Raw genomic sequence first — 21,860 nt, forward strand, 5'->3', positions numbered from 1 at the left:
AAATAAATAAATAAAAATTACATAAATCTTTCCACTAGTTTGCAGACGCGATAACTTTTGCGCAAACCAATCAAAATACAATTATTGGGATTTTTTTTACCAAAAATATGTGGCAAAATACAAATTGGCCAAAAATGTTGAAAAAATTAGATTTTTACATTTTTTTTAATTGAGAATGTTATATAGCAGAAAGTGAAAAATACTGCTTTTTTAAAAATAATTGCCACTCTTTTTTTTGTTTATAGCACATAATCAAAAAACTGCAGAGGTGATCAAATACCACCAATAGAAAGCCCTGTTTGTGGGAAAAAAAGGACGTCAATTTTATTTGGGTACAGTGCAGTTGTCAGTTAAACTAACGCAGTGCCGAATTGCAAAAAATGGCCTGGTCATTAAGGGGGCAAATCCTTCCGGTCCAGAAGTGGTTAAACTAGCTTGCAGGGCTGGGACTTGGGAGATGGTATGGGGGAGGGACCTAAGACGATTTCAGCTACCCATTGGCTCAGGAGGCAGCAGGAGGCGCCTCCCACTGCCTCCTTAGCCAATGGGTACACAGGGTGCGCTGTCCATCACTACAGAGCCTCGGGCTTCCTGTGTTGGTGGAACAGAATTCCTCTGCCATGAAGCTGTTGCAGAGATTGAGGTGAGATAGATTATAAAGTGTTTCCCTGAAGCTGCTGTGGAGTCCATAGCCTGTGCTTTTGTCACCATGTTAAAAGGACAGCAATATGGGTAGAATTACAGTGACTGTCATAAATCCAGGTTCACTAAATTACCCAATGCTCTAAAAAGCAATCCATGCATATTGCTTTTCAGGTCCCTTTTACATAAGCAGTCCATTCGGGTCCTCCTGTCCCTTATCAGGCAGACCTCATCCACTGCTGAGCTGAGCGGAGCATGTGACTGATAGGTCTGTGTCTGCTCATGCTGTCAGTTCACACCCAACTTCCCTCCATTCTCCTCTATAGAGTGGCAGATGTAAAGAAAAATGTGTCCATTTACACCCACCTACCTCCAATCCGATCCGGCGGAAAAAAAAAAAAAATAGGCACCCGTTCCACTCCATCTGGCCAGATTGGAGGAAAGTTGGGTGTAAACGGACAGCATGAGCGGACATGGACCTATCAGTTTCGTGCTCCGCTTAACTAAGCAGTGGATCCGCGGACAGATCCCCTGCTGAGAAAAACTGGATCGGGCCCATGTGAAGATTACAGCTAGAATGGAACTAAGGCCGGTGTTCTATCAGTATGCGGCTACCCATCAGATTGTGCAATGTAGGTGACGAACTAAAAAACACTTACTGCGCATGCGCAATGCATTCCACAATGCGTTTCACGGCTCTATGCGTTCCAAACACTTCATGATCTCATGGGTAGCGGTAATCTGAAGAACACCCATGCAGACATCTTACTACACCTAGCTACGTGTTGAATTTCTGAGCATTTTTAGCAATAAAGTGAGGGGACATAAATAAATATACTATATTGACATCTGTGATGCTGTTTTGATTTTGAAAGAAGCTGGATGGCAGCAGTAGGAAGGTGGCGGAGGCCATGTTGGTACACCCCACACTGCTCAGCGCTAACATTTTATGCTTTCACAATGAAACATCCAAACAGCATCACAAATATGAATACACTATATTTATTTATATACACTCACTATATTGCTAAAATTACTCTGAAATGAAAGACGTAGCTGGGTGTAGTAAGATGTCCACATGGGTGTTCTGTCACATTACCGGTACCCGTCATCGGTATGCGCAGTAAGGGTCCTTTCACACAGTCAGCATCTGACGAAGTCCATTCTCTGCTCAGCGGGGATCGATCCGCCATTCCCCACTGAACAGGCAGATGACAGCACCGTCTCCGTGCTGTCAGATACCCACTGTTCCCGGGGAATCGGATGAGAACGGACCGCCTGTCTGTTCTCATCTGATCCCATCCGACCCGATCCGCTGGACGGATGGAAAATAGAGTTTCCATCCCTCCGGATTTCATGGACAGGATCAGATTGGATAGCGGCGGGTGTCAGTTGAGATGTCTCCGCTGACATCCGCTGCCCCATAGGGATGCATGAAGCATCCGATCAGGTCTGCCTGAAAAACTGACAGGAGGACCTGATCGGATCGCCCGTGTGAAAGGACCCTAAGGGTTTTTTAGTCCAAACGTCACTTCCGTTGCACAATGTGATGGGAAGCAGCATTCTGATAGAACACCAGCCATAGACAGTTTGAATATCAGCTGGTTCAGCAGGGACTGGCTGAGATTCAAACCATATATGGGGAGGCTGAATATACCCAAGTGGATAAATCGAACAACATTGGTACAACCAGCCCCTCGGATTTTACATACGATTATCGCTAGGAGCTGTTATAGCCGCTGGCAATAATCACTGTGTTCTCCTGGTGGGGATGGCTTCTGCCTCCCTCCCCTTCGGTAGAACACAATAGCTCTGCAGGAGGAATTCCCCCATCAACACCGTGTGTGTTGATGGGGGAATTAGTCAAATTTTTTTTCCTGCAATCTGTGGGACACAGATGGGGAAGAAAATGAATGGGGTTTTCCATAATTTAGTCAAAATGGAAAAAAGGGCTGGCTTTATAAATACATTAGTTGTATACATATCTAGAACATCTAACAGGGTTATATCATTGCAAGAGTTTTCCCCTTACTTTCTGCCTTGGTGTCACCAGGACAGGAAGTGAGGGAATCTTACTGTGGGGATATAGCCAGCAATTGTTTCCTTATAAATATATATATATATATATATATATATATATATATATATATATATATATATATATATATATATATATATAATATTAAATATAATATGGGCATTATAAGGCAACAATTGCAGGTGATGTCCCCACAGTGAGATTCTCCCACTTCATGTCCTGGTGACACTAAGACAGGAAGTTAGACAAAATCTTCTGCAATGATATAACCCTGTTAGATGTTCTAGTTATGTATAAAACTAAAGTATATATAAAGCCAGTACTTTTTTCCCTATTTTGGCTAAATTAGAGTTAAAACCCCATTTATTTATTGTTCCCATCTGTGTCCCATTGTGAGGTCCCATAGACACCACAGGTAGTGAGAGGGAAATGACCTCGAAGACAGTTGTCACCAGAACTGGAGTTCCCATTAAAGGTTCTCTCTTTTACTGCTCTAGGGACAACTCTAAGATTTTCCATATCAGTGGCACAAGGAGCTCTTTGTCCTGGTGACCAAAAGGGGAAAAAAATGGAGTTGTCATCTGAAGGGGAAGGGGGAACTTCTAACCCTTCACTACTCCATCCAAAACTAAGTTAAAAATGTAGATTTAGTTCCACTTTAAAATGACAGGTTTTTGAACGTCTGTCGTGTGATCCGGAGATATGATGCTGTGTTCATACACTGCTGATTGTGTCTGTTCATTATGTCTGTGCATAATTATCCTCCTGGAGGAGCAGGATATGGGATGGAGGGGGGTGGGACTGGAGGAGGACATGGGATGGAGAAGATGGGACTGGAGGAGAAAGACATGGGATGGAGGAAATGGGACTGAAGAAGGAGGATATGGGATGGGACTGGAGGAGGACATGGGATGGAGAAGATGGGACTGGAGGAGAAAGACATGGGATGGAGGAAATGGGACTGAAGAAGGAGGATATGGGATGGAGGAGATGGTAGTGGAGGAGGACGACATGAGATGGAGGAGATGGGACTGGAGGAGGATATGGGATGAAGGAGGAAGAACTAAAAGATATGGAATGGAGGAGATGAGACTGCAGGAAGAGGAGATGGGATGGAGGAGATGGGATGGAGGAGATGGGATGGAGGAGATAGGATTAGAGGAGGACATGGGATGGAGAAGATGGGACTGGAGGAGAAAGACATGGGATGGAGGAAATGGGACTGAAGAAGGAGGATATGGGATGGGACTGGAGGAGGATATGGAATGGAGGAGATGGGACTGAAGAAGGAGGATATGGGATGGGACTGGAGGAGGACATGGGATGGAGGGGGGTGGGACTGGAGGAGGACATGGGATGGAGGAAATGGGACTGAAGAAGGAGGATATGGGATGGGACTGGAGGAGGACATGGGATGGAGGAGATGGGACTGAAGGAGAAAGTCATGGGATGGATGAGATGGGACTGAAGAAGGAGGATATGGGATGGGACTGGAGGAGGACATGGAATGGAGGAGATGGTAGTGGAGGAGGACGACATGAGATGGAGGAGATAGGACTGGAGGAGGATATGGGATGAAGGAGGAAGGACTAGAAGATATGGAATGGAGGAGATGAGACTGCAGGAAGAGGAGATGGGATGGAGGAGATAGGATTAGAGGAGGACATGGGATGGAGGAGATGAGACTGCAAGAGGAGGACATGGGATTGGGGAGATGGGATGGAAGAGGACATGGGATGGGACAGCCAGTGGGGGGCCCTGGGAAATGTTGATGGTCAGGTCCAGGGGGGGCCCAGGCCTAAAGCTATGTAAGAGGCCCTAAAATTTATGATGGTTGCCCTGATGGAATGAGCTGATTGGATGATATCAACAGGAGACGTGTTTATCCAAAAGTAAAGAATGGAACAAAATCAACCACTTGAAGACCATGTCTTTTTCTGACACTTCTCACATACATGTAAAAATCATTGTATCATTATATATTTTTTTACAGCAGAAGCCCAAAAAAAAATGGTGGGTGTTGCAATTGTTTGTCACACGATATTTTTTAAAATGCAATTTTTTTTTTAGAAAAAATACATTTTAATAAATTTTAATGTACCAAAACACAATACAGTATAATACCAACTTGTGAAAAAAGATAACACTAAAAAAGAAGAAAGTGTATCCCCCGCGCCTAGGTGTGATATGTGTTCTCAAAACATAAATAAGAGAATAAGCAGCAGCTATAGGAATGGGGTATAATGTCAAAAATAGTCTTGTGTTGAGACTATCTACAGCGCTTGCTAATATTACTAGTGCAATAAATAGATAAATAGATAGGAATAAATTAATATTAGAAAAACACTATAAAATATTCATGTGCAAACAATGAAGGATACTGTATGTAATAAATAAATTAATAAATTAATATGACAGTATTAAGCTGTGTATATATATATAAATGGTTCAAATGTATATCATACGATGGTGACAAATCAATAAATATGACAATGGTGCAAATTAATGTGCAGTATGAAAGTCCATAAAAACTGACAATAAATAGTCCAAAAAAATCTTCTAAATCAAAGTGCAGGTGCTTTGTGCTCAAATCATCCAATACGATTAGTGACTTTTGGTGGCATGGGTTCCTTTTCCAGTGAGTTTGGTAAAAAATGGATGACTTACCAGAAGTAGTGGTCTTATGTGCTGTATAGCACTAAGACCAATCACGCTTGTAGGCCTTCCAGGCCAAAACCTGGGTTCTCTTGTGCCGCTCCTGATTTTGGGGTTAAAGGCTAGATTCCTCCTCACCTTGTTCCACTCCTCAGGGTAAGAGGCCAGGGTTATGCAAAAAAAGGAAATGCTCCAATAGTGTAGTAGGTTTAAAAGTTTATTTCCCAAAGACGTAATTGTGCACTTTGAAACGCAAACAGGAACACTCCGCTCGCCACTCTGCATGTCAGTGGTTGCCTGTCATAGAGCCTTACTTTAATGTGATTTTTATCTTTTAAACCTACTACACTATCAGAGCATTTCCTTTCTTGCATAACCCTGGCCCCTTACCCTGAGGAGTGGAACAAGGTGAGGAGGAATTTAGCCTTTAACTCCAAAATTAGGAGCGGCACAAGGGAACCCAGGTTTTGGCCTGGAAGGCCTACAAGCGTGATTGGTCTTAGTGCTATACAGCAGTGGTCCTCAACCCTGGTCCTCAGGGCCCACTAACAGGCCAGGTTTGCAAGATAACTGAAATACATCCCAGGTGATATCATTTGCTGCTCAGTGATTGCAGTACTCTAGTATGCATCTCCCCAAGATAATACTTAAAGCGGAGTTCCGGGCACAAAAACGATTTTCTTTTTTTGTGCCCCTCCGCTAGGTAGAGCTCACCTGAAAAGGAATTGGATAGTTATTTTTATTTTTTTTGTTTACTCACCTTTTTATTGAAGATCGTAAATACTCACCTCTGACTGCTTCCTCCCTCGGAGCCGCGGCTCACCCCGTCACTTCCTGCCTCGCGATGATTCCTGGGAGCTAAACGTCATAGCTCCCAGGAATCAATGCGACGGCACCGGCCCTGCTCGTCATTTCCGGGCGACGCCGCATTCCCCTGCTAAACAGCTTCTGGGCATGCGGCGCCGCACCGGAAGTGACGAGAGGGGCCGGTGCAGTGCATTCTGGGACACGAAGACGCGGAAGAAGACAGAGAAGAGGACCGCGCCAGCTTCAGCTGCCCACAAGAGAGATGGAAACGCTGTGGAAGAAATTTTCTAAGTAAGTATTTCTTCTAAAAGGTAAGTGCGAACCGGGACAGATCAGAGGCTAGCCATTGTGGAATGTACTAGCCCTGACTGTCCCGGGGGTATGTTCAGCAAAAAATCATTTCTGTGCCCGGAACTCCGCTTTAAAATCTGGCCTGTTAGTGGGCCCTGAGGACCAGAGTTGAGGACCACTGCTATACAGCACATAAGACCACTACTTCTGGTAAGCGATCCATTTTTTACCAAACTCACTGGAAAAGGAATTGTATATGTATGGGTGTGAATCTCGCGCTGTCCTAAGAGATGTACTGTAGGTGTGAGTACCCTTAATGCAGCTTGTACTTATTACTGTTAACCGCACAGTTGAAAAGATAGAAAAGTTGGGGGGAAGTACCGCGCTTCAAGGGATGTCTATGTGATGTACAATAATAGTGAAAATAATGTTGATAAATGTGCAATGGATAATGAATAAATAAATAAAAATAATTGTGCAAATAAATAAATAAATCTTAAATGTGTTGTGTCAGAGTATAAACTGAATAAACTATTGATATGTGATATGTTATGTATTTTCTAAATTAAGATATAAAATTCATTCCATGTAACAATAAATATTAAAGTGCTCAAATACGTATAATGTACAATATTCAATAAAAATAGATTGATAAATATATAAAAATAAAAAAAATATATAAATAAACTGATCTTCAAAATATATATTAAGGTTCTTATGGTGATATTGTGTTCATTATAAATTACACAAATATATAAATGTGCCAATAAAGTGTTCAGTGCAGATATAAACCAATATATACTTTTAGTGTATTTCACAGCATGAGATAAAGTGCCAAATGATATTATAAAGTGCTCAAGTGTCCCAAAACATCAGAGGAAACAAAGAACGCTGATCTTCCTCTTCCAGGTGTTTCAGATAAGGCGGAATATACCATCATCCCCCCACCATATACACCTCAAGAAGGAAAGGAGGCGAGATCAGATCTTTTTTAGCTCTAAAGGCGCATTACCTGAAAGCTTAAGGTGAGCATGTAGCACACCCATAGGTGAGGAGCACCAAAGAGCACCCCTTATAATCACAGGGTGTAAAGGTGAAAGAAAGATTATTGAGACACCTGGAAGAGGAAGATCAGCGTTCTTTGTTTCCTCTGATGTTTTGGGACACTTGAGTACTTTATAATATAATTTGGCACTTTATCTCATGCTGTGAAATACACTAAAAGTATATCTTGGTTTATATCTGCACTGAACACTTTATTGGCACATTTATATATTTGTCTAATTTATAATGAACACAATATCACCATAAGCACCTTAACCACTTGCCTGCGGGGCACTTTTACCCCCTTCCTGCCCAGGCCAATTTTCAGCTTTCAGCGCTCTCACGTTTTGAATGACAATTGCGCGGTCATGCTACACTGTACCCATATGCAATTTTTATCATTTTTTTCACACAAATAGAGCTTTCTTTTGGTAGTATTTAATCACCTCTGCGTTTTTTATTTTTTACAAAAAAAAAAGAAAAAAGACAGAAAATTTTGAAAAAAAAAAAACGTTTTTCTTATTTTCTGTGAGTAAATTTTGAAAATAAATACATTTTTCTCCTTCACTGATGTGCGCTGATGAGGTGGCACTGATAGGCTGCACTGGTGAGGTGGCACTGATGAGGTGGCACTGATGAGGAGGTACTAATATGCCGCATTGATGAGCACTGAGAGGTGGCACTGAGAGGCGGCACCGAGAGGCGGCAAGGATGGGCACTGAGAGGCGGCACTGATGGACACTGATGGGTGGCACTGATGAGCACTGATGGGCAGCACCATCAGTGCCCACACTCAGTGCCCATAGTGCTGCTAGTCAGTGCCCATCAGTGCCTAGATGAGCAGGCACTGATGGGCACTGACTGGCAGCACTATGGGCACTGATTGTGGGCACTGATGGGGGGCACTGATGGTGGGCACTTATGGCATTTTTTTCCCCTCTTGTATAATCAGGGCACTGGTGATCAGTGCCCTGATTACATTCCTCTGTGTCAGCTTACCGCCGATCGGCTCTCCTCTTCCTCACACTGCAGTCTCTGTGTGAGGAAGGAGAGCTGGCGATGAGAGAGATGATCTCATATGTTTACATATGAGATCATCTCTCATTGCACGGTCCGATCACGTGGTGAATGGCCGCTGTGATTGGCCATTCACCACGATCTGTGATTGGCTGTGTCCAAGGGACACGGCCAACACAGATTTTCCCCCGATGCGTGCTCGAGGGAGCGCGCGGGGAGACTGTTACTGGGAGGCCGTATAAAGACGGCCTCCTGGAAATTAGAGTCCGCGCTGTAGCCGTCTTTCGGCTATAGCGCGGGCCGGAAGAAGTTAATATATATTTTGAAGATCAGTTTATTTATATATTTTTTTATTTTTATATATTTATCAATCTATTTTTATTGAATATTGTACATTATACATATTTGAACACTTTAATATTTATTGTTACATGGAATGCATTTTATATCTTAATTTAGAAAATACATAACATATCACATATCAATAGTTTATTCAGTTTATACTCTGACACAACACATTGAAGATTTATTTATTTATTTGCACAATTATTTTTATTTATTTATTCATTATCCATTGCACATTTATCAACATTATTTTCACTATTATTGTACATCACATAGACATCCCTTGAAGCAAGGTACTTCCCCCCCAACTTTTCACTGGAAAAGGACCCCCTGCCACCAAAAGTCACTAAACGTATTGGATGATTTGAGCACAAAGCACCTGCACTTTGATTTAGATTTGGAAGATTTTTTTGGACTATTTATTGTCAGTTTTTATGGACTTTCATACTGCACATTAATTTGCACCATTGTCATATTTATTGATTTGTCATCATCGTATGATGTACATTTGAACCATTTATATATATATATATATATATATATATATATATATATATATATATATATATATATATATATTATTATTTTATTTATCACCTATCCTTCATTGTTTACACATGAATATTTTATACTGTTTTTCTAATATTAATTGATTCCTATCTATTTATCTATTTATTGCACTAGTAATATTAGCAAGCGCTGTAGATAGTCTCAACACAAGACTATTTTTGACAAAATACCAACTTGTTTGATAAAATATAAAAGATGATGCTAAACCGAGTAAATAGATACCAAACCATCCCACGCTTTAGAATTGGACATGCCCATGCAATGGTGACAAACCAGGTAAATTATATTATCCAAAGGTGGTTTAAAAGCCCTTACAGGTTACCACTTTAGATTTACAGGAGGTCTGGTGCTCAAAATTATTGACCTCGATCTGCTGTTCACGGTGATACCTCACATGTGTGGTGCGATCGCTGTTTATGTATGACACAGGACTGATGAGTGCAGGCCCCATTGCGCGCGAGCGCGGGGGAGAGTGCTTTAAAAAAAATGTATTTTGTTTTATTTATTTTTTATACACTCTACCTTTTCAATTTTTTTTTTTTTTTTTATCATTAAACATAACGATATGTTGTAAACATCCCTTGTGATAATAGGCAGTGACAGGTCCTCTTTATAGAGACATCTGGGGTATAGTAGACTCCTGATTAAAAATAGTAGGCAGTATGGCGCTCAGAGGTAGTGCTAGAAGAGTGACAGCTGCAATAGAAGGTTAGTGCCAGGAGATGTATCCGGGGTATGTAACCAGGATACAGTACGGCATCACACAGTAAACCGTAATAGGTAAGCACAAGGGGGGGAATGGAAAGTCCAGGTGCAAGTCCCTGAGGGAGGAGAAAGTTAAATTAACCTGGAATCCAGTAAGGGATGAGCAGGTCCGGGGTGGATCCAGGGATGGATGGATGGACACTCAGGGCAGCTGACCGGAGGAGTGAAGCCAACTCTATGTAGAAAAGTAAAAGGAGGGGAAAGGGCATCTTGAGTGTGATAAAAGTGACTTTGCCTGGATGCCGCATACATCACCAACCGCTTCCAGAGCGTGACGATTGACTCGCGAATCCTCTTACTTTTATGTAAGTTACTACATTATTTTTGTAATAAAAATCTTTTATCACACTCAAGAGGCGCTTTCCCCTCTTTTTATTAGACTCCTGATGTCTCCTCTGCCCTTACAAGCTTCAGCTCATACCAAGATCGGTACGATGGGATGCTTTTTACAAACCACGAATGGTTTGTTTACAACCGGCCGAACCGGAAGTGACGGAATACTCATTGTTTCAGACTTCCTAATAATAGAGCTGATCGGGGGCTGGAACAGCCCTATGGTCAGCCGACTGCAATCCCGGGTTCCCCAGTAGGACAAGAAAGTGCTCCGATGGCTGTAAAAAAAAAGATACCGGAATGATGCCTGCAGCTGCAGTGGTTTATTTTGCATTCATTTGTTATGTTATGATTTGAAGATTCTGATGGATCCACCTCCATTCAACCGAAACACAATAAGTAGGAATCCTCATCTTATTCCACTTTTTACACCTTACTGTATTTATTGCAACAGGTTTCTATTTCATATCTAGTGCATTTTGTATAATCATGAAAAATGTTAATGCAAAAAAAAAGGATCCAAAAATTCAGATCATTAATTTTGTCTTTACGTTATTTCAGATGCTTCAAACATTAACAAAAAGCCCAAACTATTACATCATGTAATCCAAATGATCACAAATTAATTCATTGTTTCGTTATAATTTATTTTGGATTCATTGAATTTTGATACTATTGTGATTAACAAAAGATTCCTTTAGATTTTGATTCAAGACTTAACTAATTGAATATGTCTACTGCTTAGGTATTTGCATTAGAATATATAAAATTTGACCAGTAGCCATCGAGTCAACACTGAAAGGATTGTGTGGTATGATAAGCATTTATGTTAAAAAAAAAAAAAACAGTTATATATTTTTTTCATTTTGAACACAGTGACTGATTAATCTGAAAATGTATTATTTGGGTATCTGTTTAGAATTGTGCTTCTGTGGTTTTTAGTGTTCTCCAGAAATGTCAACTCTCCCGAGATCTTAAAGGTTCTTAAAAGTGACCGACATCTGATTCTCCACCTCAAGTTCAATGGAGAAGACACCTGTCTAGAATTCCTTCGAGATTATCGAGACAGAAGGGTTCACCTGCACATACAAGAACAGCTGAGTCGTTGCTTGGGCATGGAGTCTCTACAGGTCTTTCTGGAACTCAAAGTCGACAACATAAAGCTTGATGTGTTCCTCGATGAGGAAGAAAAATGTCTGGGACAGATTTACTCATGTAAGGTAATTCAAAGAAACAAGAGTCATGAATACATTTGTTGCATTATTGTCTTTTTTCATTTTGTTTTCGATAAAGTGTCGGAGAGTTATCTGTCAAGTTTTTTCCTGTCTGTGTCCCTATTGGGAACATTCATCCTTTGTAATTGTCCTGGTGACCATTCTCAACAGGACTGAATTGAGAGAAAATCACACATTTTTAGTTCTTACTTGAACAGGAATAGAAGGGAAATCTTCCAATGAGGCCACTTGTAGGAACAAAACGAATACAGGGCGCTGAGGTCAGTATCAAATAAAAAAAAAAAAAAAACGTTATTAAACTAAGCAGTTCAAGTAAGAACTGCATTGAAGTTCGCATTGATGGGGAAAAACTGGGACCAAGAGAAAATCTCATCTCCCCCTCCTGCATTTCTAGTTTTATGTGGCAGAGCTCAGCTTTCTCCCTTCTTCCCCTCCCATGTTCCTCCCCTTCCTGCCATTTTGGCTTTATAAGTCCATCACTTCCTTTCACTGTCCATGCATTTGAAGAAGAGGGCAAGTCCCTGGAAATGTGTCATGCACACCTATCTCCCGACACCCACCAGGTATTTTGACAGCTGTCATCCTCGTGTGCAGCCTAGAACACTGTTGCTAATATCCATACTTTAAGCTGGCTGGCTCCCTGTCATCCTCGCTCTGTTTACCCAGTGATGCCTACAGTCTCACACTGATTACAGCTGCTTGGTCCCAGGTGTTCCCTATCCATGCTGTTTCATGCGAACTTCAATGTAAGTGTGCTGCTTCTCCTAGGAGCGCTGTGTGTACTGTGAACACTCTTTGGATTCACTTGTAGGAACAACTGTCTAGGAGAGGATTTACATTTCCTTACTTGGAGAGATTTATTTTCCTGATGGGCTTATGGGACAAGAAGTAAAGGGAAAACTCCCCTGTGGGACTGAGGTGGAAAAAATGTATTTTTTCCATTCCCTACTCTATATTTCACTAAAACAAAAAATACCATTGTTATTTAGGTGTTGTTTAAGTACTGTGCAACAGTTAACATGTGAAAATCACAACACCTACATGTAATCTGTGATTTCCCCTTGCAGAAAGCCCCCTTTCCCAACCCAGCATTTCATATTCACCGTTCTTTTACTCTCTCCGCTTCTCCATTCAGCTGCTGGATTGAGGAAAGACAGTCCTGTGTAAGCTCTAGTCATATCTCCAATCTCCGTCTTAAGGCTCACATATTGGTTCTTGAGTTGTGTTTCTATAGTTGGATCTGCTGGTTGCCTTTAGAAATTTTACATGTGATATTCCTGTTAGGTCTTTTGTTATGCAAGCAATCGACCACATCATTTTTTGCAATAAACTGAAGGCTGCTTATCTCCTTCTTTAGGGTTCTCCTAAAAGTAGATAGCTGCCTTTTGTTTGCACCACAATTGCTTATTCCATAGAGTTAAAACAATTGTAAAGGTTCAATTATTTTTTTTAATAATAAACATGATATACGTACCTTCTCTGTGCAATGATTTTGAACAGAGCAGCCCCGAACCTCCTTATCTTGGGTCCTCTAATGGCGCTCTTTGCTTTTCCTCTTTTCCAAGTGCCCCCATAGCAAGCAGCTTGCTATGAGGGCACCCACGCAGCTGAATCCTGAGCCGGGCTGTGAGCGATTGTTGACAGCCTTGTCCCCTCACAGGATTTGATGGACAGCAATAGCAGCCAATGGCTCCTGCTGCTGCCTCTGAGTCCTGTTAGGAGAGAGAAAGAGAGAGCAGCACTGCTGCTATGGGCACAATGATGAATCAAGATCGGGTTCAGGTAAGTATTTAGGGGCGGGGAGCTGACCAAGGAAGGTTTTTTACCTTAAGGAAGAGAAAGTTCACCTTTTGTAACATGTTACACCCATATTCAGGTTGTACCATGTTACAAATGCACTGGCCCCCACAACCCCTGAGCTCCCGTTTTGATAGCGAGTGGGGGATCTTCTCCCCCACATTCGCTGTCGCAATCTAGAAAAAACTTGGCCGTGCAGGACTCCACCCACCCAGCTGCGTCATTCATTTACAGTGTTATGTGAACAGATAAACTACAAGTGCCAACAGCTTTTGTAGCTGTCGGCTTGTAGTTCTCAATGAACTATCACGGCGCTGTTGGTGGCTCTAGGTAGGTTACTGAGCTTCCCGTCAGAGTGTTAACTGTCTGGCTGTATTGGAGGTACAAGGAGACAGCTATAGACAGTCTTCAGGACCGTTGCATTTTTTTGCAGATAAAAAAAAATAATATGCATTTATTATTATTTTCTTTTGTTAGGAACCCATAAAGCATTGCACCCACGATCAGCAGATCGATTGTTCACTGCTTTACAGGTTCCTAACATAAAAAATAATAAATGCATTTTTTTTTTTTTATCTGCAAAAAAAAAAAAAATAATGTGCATTATTTTTTTGTAAAGGTGAACTTCTTTAGGGTAAAAAACCTGTTAGCCTTTACAATCACTTTAACATATACATTTTTTAAATTTCAGCCAAGTTACGTCAAGGATGAAGGCCTTATTGAGCTGGAAAGAAACTTCATAAATTTATCTCTGGGATCCAGCTACTCCACGCAGAACAGCATCCCTTCTACCTCTCCATTAGGGAACTCGAACAGTCAGGTCTCTCTTCCCCTCCCCCTCCGCTCAAACTCATCTGAACCAAGCACATTCCATTTCCAAGGACAAGATTATGGTAAGTAGAAATGCCAGCATGTAAAGCAATCAGTTCACTGAGCAATATGTTTTATTTTAATGGTGCTTGTTATTTTGTCGAACATTTGAGAGTGTTCAGAGGACATATCTAAATATCACAATGTGTGTAATCCTTTATTTTCTACACTTTAACAACTGCAAGCTTTTAAATCCTATGAACCTTTTGTTTTCATGAAATATTTTTAACACAACCTAGAATGTCTCCATTGCAGAACATCAATACTCATGATAATTCACAGCTGAAGTAATCCATCTCATTCTTCCTATCCCATCTAACAGTTCCTGTGCATAGTGACTATTGTAAGCAGTTTCCTTCACCCTTTCTCCTGTCACAACTCTCTATTAATCTATAAAGCTAGATAGCATCTGTGAAAACTCAGTGTAAAGCCCCGTACACACGTACCGATTGTCGGCCGTAAATATTCGGCCGACGAACGATCGGCCGATTGTAGGCTTGTTAGTATGATGCTTCCGACAGCGCACTTTCGGCCGAATAGAATCTGATGTGCATGCTTTAAAATTTTTGTAGGCCGACACCAGAACGGCCGATTGTTCGCCAGTCAGTACAGATTTCGGCTGACAGACAGCAGATTTGCAAGACTGGGCATGCTCAGAAAAGAAAAAAGACAGGGAAAGTTAACCATCACATGACATCACTTCTGCAGTCGGCTGTTGTTGGCCGACAAAATTCGTGTGCAGTCTTTTGCAGTTTTCAACAGACACGACAGCCCTGGACAAAAGACGGCCGATCATTCGGCCGACGATCGGTACGTGTGTACAGGGCTTAACACTCAACTTTACCTTTAGGCTCCATTCACACCTGGGACATTGGGTGACCAGTAGTGATGCATGCTGGAGTTACATTGTTCTACGACTTGGCTAATTATCCGACAACTTACAGATGTGCCGCAGACAGCGCACAACTAAAGCCTATACACACTGTTAAGGTCCTTTCACACGGCGGTGTGTCCAAAGAGGTCCGTTCTGCTCAGCGGGGGATTGATCTGCCGATCCCCATTGAGCAGGCAGATGACAGCTCCGTCTCCGTTCTGTGTGCAGAGACGGAGCTGTCAGATTCCCTGCTGTGCTCTATTGGGGCGATCGGATCTATGGGGAGATCTGTCCATTCTCATCCGATCCCATTTGATCCTATCCACTGGACGGATGGAAAATGGGGTTTCCATCCGTTCGGATTTCACGGATAGGATCAGAAGCGGATAGCAGATGGTGCCAGCGGAGATGTCTCCGGACCAGCTGCCATACACACAGGCCAAATGTCAGCCGCTTTCTATTGAACAAGCCAATGTCGGCCCCTTTCTATTGAACAAGCCAATGTCGGCCAACGTTCGGGTCCATGTGTATTAGGCTTAAGGCTCCATGCACACCAGTGTTTTATAAGCTCCCAGAAGCTGTCAGGCTCCATGCACACTGGGCTTAAAAAAATGCCAGTTCCCTTGGCAGAAAAAAACGCTCATATAGTAAAAATTTTCAACAAGTTCAGGAGAGTTTGCCATTTTTTTTGCCAGAAAGCTCAAATCAGAAAAGCAAACCAGAAGGTTTTTTTTTTTTTCCTGCCTTTAAACGTTGAGCTCACAATATGCCAGCAATTGTCCTAATGTGCATGGACACATAGGATAACAATTAGCTGCTTCTACAGGCAAAACACAAAACTCCTGTAGAAGCAGCAATTTTTAAGCCACTGAGCATGGAGCATTTTTTATGCGCCTAGAAGCAAAATAGTGGTATCCTGTGTCCATGCACAGTACATTTGGATATTAGCATTTTTTGAGTTTCTGCTCCTAAATGCTACTAAAACATTCCTAACAGATTTTTTTTTTAGCAGTTTTTTTGTATATATAAGGAAAAAGGGAAGGGGAAGAGGGGGGGGGGGGTGATGGAAATAAGGAAAAGTGGGACTTTAGATGAGACTCTTGCCATCGAGTCTCCATCCCTATGTATATGATTAAACAATAGAACACATAGTGTTCAAAAAATGAATGGGACTTTATATGAGGTGTGGCCAGTATGCGAATATTAATATTGTACATATGCTGGTAAGCAAAAGAATGTATAATTAATCAACATCTCGCATTTATTAATTAACATATCATGGCAGTTATCAATGTTGCATATCAAAGTACAAGAACAGTAAAACGACATACAGAGTATGTAATAAACAACCACACAAAGTATGTATGATAATGAAAATAGTTTGATAAAACCATACACAATGAAAAAAACAGTAAAAGAATATTCCAAGAAAAAATGTTTAAAATGAATAGAAAATGGTTGGATGCATAATGTAGCAAACCAGTAATGGGTTTGGGTTGGGTGCATGATGGAACTTGCAAATATAGATTGCCTCATAAGCTCGACGCGTTTCGTGAAAAGAAAGTATTCACTTCCTCAGGAGCAGGCATGATTCTAATATCTAGAAGGATACATATCAGTAAATAAATGTTGCATCCAACAAAAGGGTATAGTTGGAGTATTAAATAAGAATATGACTTACCCGAAAGTGAGTTCAAGTTGGGAACTGAGAGAGTATAATCCCCCGCACAAAGCCAGAGCGCAGTTTTTATCTATATGTAGTGTAAAAACGCTAATAAAATGCGAATGCTCCTAAAACGCTACTAAAAGCTGGCACAAAACACTATTATCATTGGTTTTCTCGTTTATAAAAAATTCTAGTGTTTTCATGGAACCTAAAAGATTGCTAGCAAACAGGGTTTTTTTTTTTTGTCTGAAGAGACATACAAAGTCTCATTAAAAAAATGTATACCTATTAGCATTGTGCAGTTGCATTTTGATTTAGAAAAATACTATCTAAAAGCTCTCTAGTAAACCAGATGATCTAGTATTGGGCAAGAGGAACTCCAGGATTACAGCAACCCCTACTCTTCCTGCTCCTAGGATCCAGCTTCCTTAGCAGAGTTTCCTTCATACAAAGCAGTCATAATGCTCAAGCAACTAATGCCTCGTACACACGCAACGATTGTTGGCCGTGAATTTTCGGCCAATGTCCGATCGGCCGATTGTCGGCTTGTTAGTATGATGCTTCGGACAACCGACTGCGACTTTTCGGCCGAACAAAATCTGGTGTGCATGCTATAAAATTTTTGTTGGCCGTCAACAGAACGGCCGGTTGTTCGTCAGTCAGTACAGATTTCGGCAGACAAAAATCAGATGAGCAAGACTGGGCATGCTCAGAGAAGAAAAAACACACGGAAAGTAAACCAGCACATGACATCACTTCTGAAGTTGGTTGTTGTTGGCCGAAAAAATTCATGTGCAGTCTAGAGCACATTTCAACCAACACAACAACACTGGACAAAAGACGGCCGATCGGTCGGCCAACAATCGTTGCGTGTGTACGAGGCTTAAGAGACTTGTTTACCAATTATACGTACTAAAACTGATTCTGATCCTAGAGTGCCAGATAATAGGACCCAGAGTGGTCTTTGAGTCCATAGTAGTCATCCTCTTAGAACATTCTTGTGATTTCCATTGAATGCTTTATTAATTTCATCCTCGAAATATTTTTACAGCTGACAAACCTCTGACTTCAGAACACCAACAGCGATTTGCAAATTTGGTGGGCAAGTCTTGGAAGAAGGTGGGACGGTCATTGAAGAAAAATTGCCGGGCTCTAGAAGACCCCAAAATAGACAACCTAGCTTACGAATATGACAAAGAAGGTCTTTATGAACAAGCCTATCAGTTATTACGATGTTTTATGGATGGTGAAGGCAAGAAGGCCACATTAAAGAGACTGGTGGATGCACTCGTGGAATGCGAACTGAATGTAATAGCTGAGAAACTGTTATCTTTGGAAGAAATATGATTGGATTAGGAATCTCTATAAGAACCCTACCTAGTTTAGTATACTGTCTTCTCAGATGTATAGAAGGTGATCTGGAGACCAACCCCCTGTTTATGCTCTACAGCACCGTTGTCTCCAGTCCAGTGTCATGTCATTCATTCTTCAATATGCCATCATGGAATGTTATTGGCCGAACAAAATAGCCTAATTTGGCCTATAAAAATACAGCTCATTATGTCCTTTACATCATGCATTGTTAGATATTTTTATATTAGGTATGTGGACAAAATCATTTTTATTTGTAAATTTTTTTATTTCATGAAAGCAGCAATTACCTATGTAATCTGTATATACCCAAGATGTGTCATGGCATACTGTACATCTAATGTCATGTACAAGTTAGATCCTTCAATATAGGAAAAGTTCCCTATGTATGATCTGTGTAACTGACATTCAGGATTATTTTAAAAATGTCTTTAATAAACAGCAAGCACACTTCTTAAAAAATAATGAAAGGATGTATAATTATGACCACAAATATATGAAACACACAGTGTGTAGCCAGGTTCTGGACTACTGCAGTATGGAGGTTGGAGATATTGCTTTTATTCTGACCCCTTTGCCGAGATAGTGAAGCTATGCTGCAGCAATTCCTCTGGTCAGTAGGGGAAACACTAAAGCCAAGCAAACCCATAGACTTCCATGCAGGACACTGGGAATCTTGGGGGATGTGGTCCAAAGCAGCAAGTAATGTAAAGTGGATGACTGGGTTTCTAAACAACAGATCCCTGGATGCTTTGGGGCACAGGAGGAGCCAAGGAGGGGACTTAAAATGTAATTCACTGCCAGCCCCTCTCTTGTATAAGCGATCTCCCTCTGACATCAGCCGGGGTGGTCACGTGACTGCCATGCTGGATGCTCAGCCCCCCCCCCCCCCTGTTGTAGCCCTGGATCAGAGTAGGAGAGCGGTTTGGAGTCACGTGATCAACCTGAAGATCCTGAAGGTATTTAGAGAAGTGATAGACCGATATGTTTTTTTTCAGGGCCGATACCGATATTTTGGTCACAACGTATCAGTATCGGCCGATATGGGCTGATATTTTGTACATTTAAAGTTTTGAAAAATAAAGACAATTTTTGACACAAATCTGGTACTGAACATGTTAATTTTTGTTTAATGCTTAATGGCTGGCTGGCTGGCACCCTGTGGTGGGTGGCTGGCACCCTGTGGTGGATGGCTGGCACCCTGTGGTAGGTGGCTGGCTGGCTGGCACCCTGTGGTGGGTGGGTGGCTGGCACAGGGGCTGTGGGTGGCTGGCTGGTACAGTGCCTGTGGCTGGCTGGTACAGGGCCTGTGGGTGGCTGGCTGTCTGGCACCCTGTGGTGGGTGGCTGGCACCCTGTGATGGGTGGGTGACTGGCACAGGGGCTGTGGGCGGCTGGTTGGTACAGGGTCTGTGGGTGGCTGGCTGGTACAGTGCCTGTGGCTGGCAGGTACAGGGCCTGTGGGTGGCTGGCTGACAGGTAGAGGGCCTGTGGGTGGCTGGCTCGCTGGTACAGTGCCTGTGACTGGCTGGTGCAGGGCCTGTGGATGTGGGTAGGTGTATGGCTGTGATACACTCCCACGAGACTAGTCCCGACTCCAGACGAGGCTGTCCAAGGCGAGGGAGGCGGCCTAAGAAGGCAGAATAAGATCACAAAAATATCGGCAATATTGGCCAGTTCTGGGGCCGATACCGATATATATTGGGGAAAGTGCATATCAGCCTTGCCGATAATCGGTCTATCCCTAATTTAGAGGCCGTTAAAAAAAAAAAAAACAACTTACACAGTGTGGTATGGCTAGATAAAACAGAGGGGCTGGCAGTGACATTTTTTTAAAGTTTACTTCAGTACCAATGGCGGCAGGAAATGGGGGGGGTCTGAGATGGTTCACACAGACACACGGAGCTGACAGGCGCAGAGGAAGAGAGAGAGGAGAGTTGTGGAAATTGACCACAGTATCGGGCTCAGCAGCCATGATAAACCGTGGTCAGTTTACAGGGGAGAGGGCAGACCCAGACAAGATCAGCCAGGTTTTTTTTACAGCTTAGAGAGGGACAGGTTAGACCAGTGTTTCTCAACTCCGGTGCTCAGGGCACATTAACACGCCAGGTTTGCAATAAAACTGAAATATATCACAGCTGATATCATTTGCTGCTCAGTGATTGCAGTATTCTAGTCTGTATCTCCCCAAGGTAATACTTAAAATCTGGCCTGTTAGTGTGCCCTGAGGACCGGAGTTGAGAAACACTGGGTTAGACAGCACAAGCACTGTGCTGTTTAACCTCCTATAAGGGAACAGGAGCTTTTTTTTTTTTTTTTTTTTTAGGGTTACAAAGGGTCACTTCAAGTAGGATAACCTGGGAAAAGCTGCTCTCTTGGCACCGCAGAAGAGCTGGCAGATGCATCCATGGGACCTTGTCCTCTGGGGGCTGAGCCATTCGGGCTCAGAGCTTATCACCAGCGGAAGCATGAGCCTTCCAGCAGCCTTGCCGGCATAACATTTTCTGCTTCGGGGAGGCCCTAGTGTACCTGGAGTCACTGCTACAGATTGATGGACTCCTACTACATCATATCAAAACTGAGGGGGCCTCTTCCACCGCGAGAAAAAAAGCCCTCCTTCATCCAACTTAACCCAGCTCTCCCATTATACATATCACACTATAACCCTCCCAGAGACTGAGCCGCAGGAATATTGAACTGCACCCATAACTAACTACAGCTACCAAGACCTATACTGAAACAAGCCAGGAATCCTTTCCTTTTCTCTGCCCGCAGGTCCTCAAAAGAGACTTTCACCAAGTGCACCAAAGTTCTTAAAGGGCCCCAACAGTAGCCATGTTAGAGACTGCCCCTCCTGTTACTATTGCCACGTCCCACTAGTGTATTTTAGTATTCAGTTGTTTCTATATGGTCTGGGACAATCCAATCAGTTTAGGCCTAGCATAGCTGCCATCAGTACTCATTAGCAGTAAAGCCCATTCATTAGTAGTTCAACTCTTTTCACTGCTCACTGCTGTACTTTTGATGGCATTGTTACTGTTTATACTTATCTGCAGGTCAAAACCAACCACTGCTTATATTTGCTAGTGATACCCTGTATGTCAGGAAATGTTAATACTATGTTTATTCTCATTTGTGTTTACACAGATATCCATTGATTTAATTCACAATACATTAGGTTACTTTTTATTATCTGATTTGGTGTTTTTCTCTCTGGTAGAACACCATTGCTTGGTGTCAGGCACTGCTCCAGCAGGTTTTTTTCTGCTATACAGACATCCACCCAACCAGATGAGTCAGAGAGGTTGAGGCGTTCAAGGCCAAGAACAGAAGTACCAATTCTATTTAGCAGCTTATACAGGGGTAGCGTTATAGGTGATTAAGCAATTTCATCTTCAATTCACTTTAGCATTTTAAACATTAGAGAACGATCACTGCTTGTGATGACAAACAGAAGTTATCCTGTAGTGGCAAAACTGCTTTCGACCTCTGAAGGTATGCTGTGGTATCTGGCACCTAACCATCAGTAGTACCTTTACGT

At 42.1% G+C, this 21,860-nt stretch overlaps 1 protein-coding gene across 2 annotated transcripts in view; it reads left to right on the top strand.

The window, feature by feature from the left end:
* The window catches only part of TRADD (TNFRSF1A associated via death domain), a 64,660-nt gene extending 46,102 nt beyond the window's left edge, over positions 1–18,558 (top strand). For both annotated transcript variants that reach the window (XM_082270364.1, XM_082270365.1), the window contains exons 3-5: positions 11,450–11,727; positions 14,231–14,432; positions 18,001–18,558. In XM_082270364.1, coding sequence (XP_082126490.1) covers positions 11,450–11,727; positions 14,231–14,432; positions 18,001–18,296 — 776 coding nt within the window. In that variant the 3' untranslated portion in view covers positions 18,297–18,558. The remainder of the gene's footprint in view (positions 1–11,449; positions 11,728–14,230; positions 14,433–18,000) is intronic.
* The last annotated feature ends 3,302 nt before the right edge of the window (positions 18,559–21,860 follow it).

The sequence above is a fragment of the Pelophylax lessonae genome (assembly GCF_965119305.1).
Source record: "Pelophylax lessonae genome assembly, chromosome: 10".
NCBI lineage: Eukaryota > Metazoa > Chordata > Amphibia > Anura > Ranidae > Pelophylax > Pelophylax lessonae.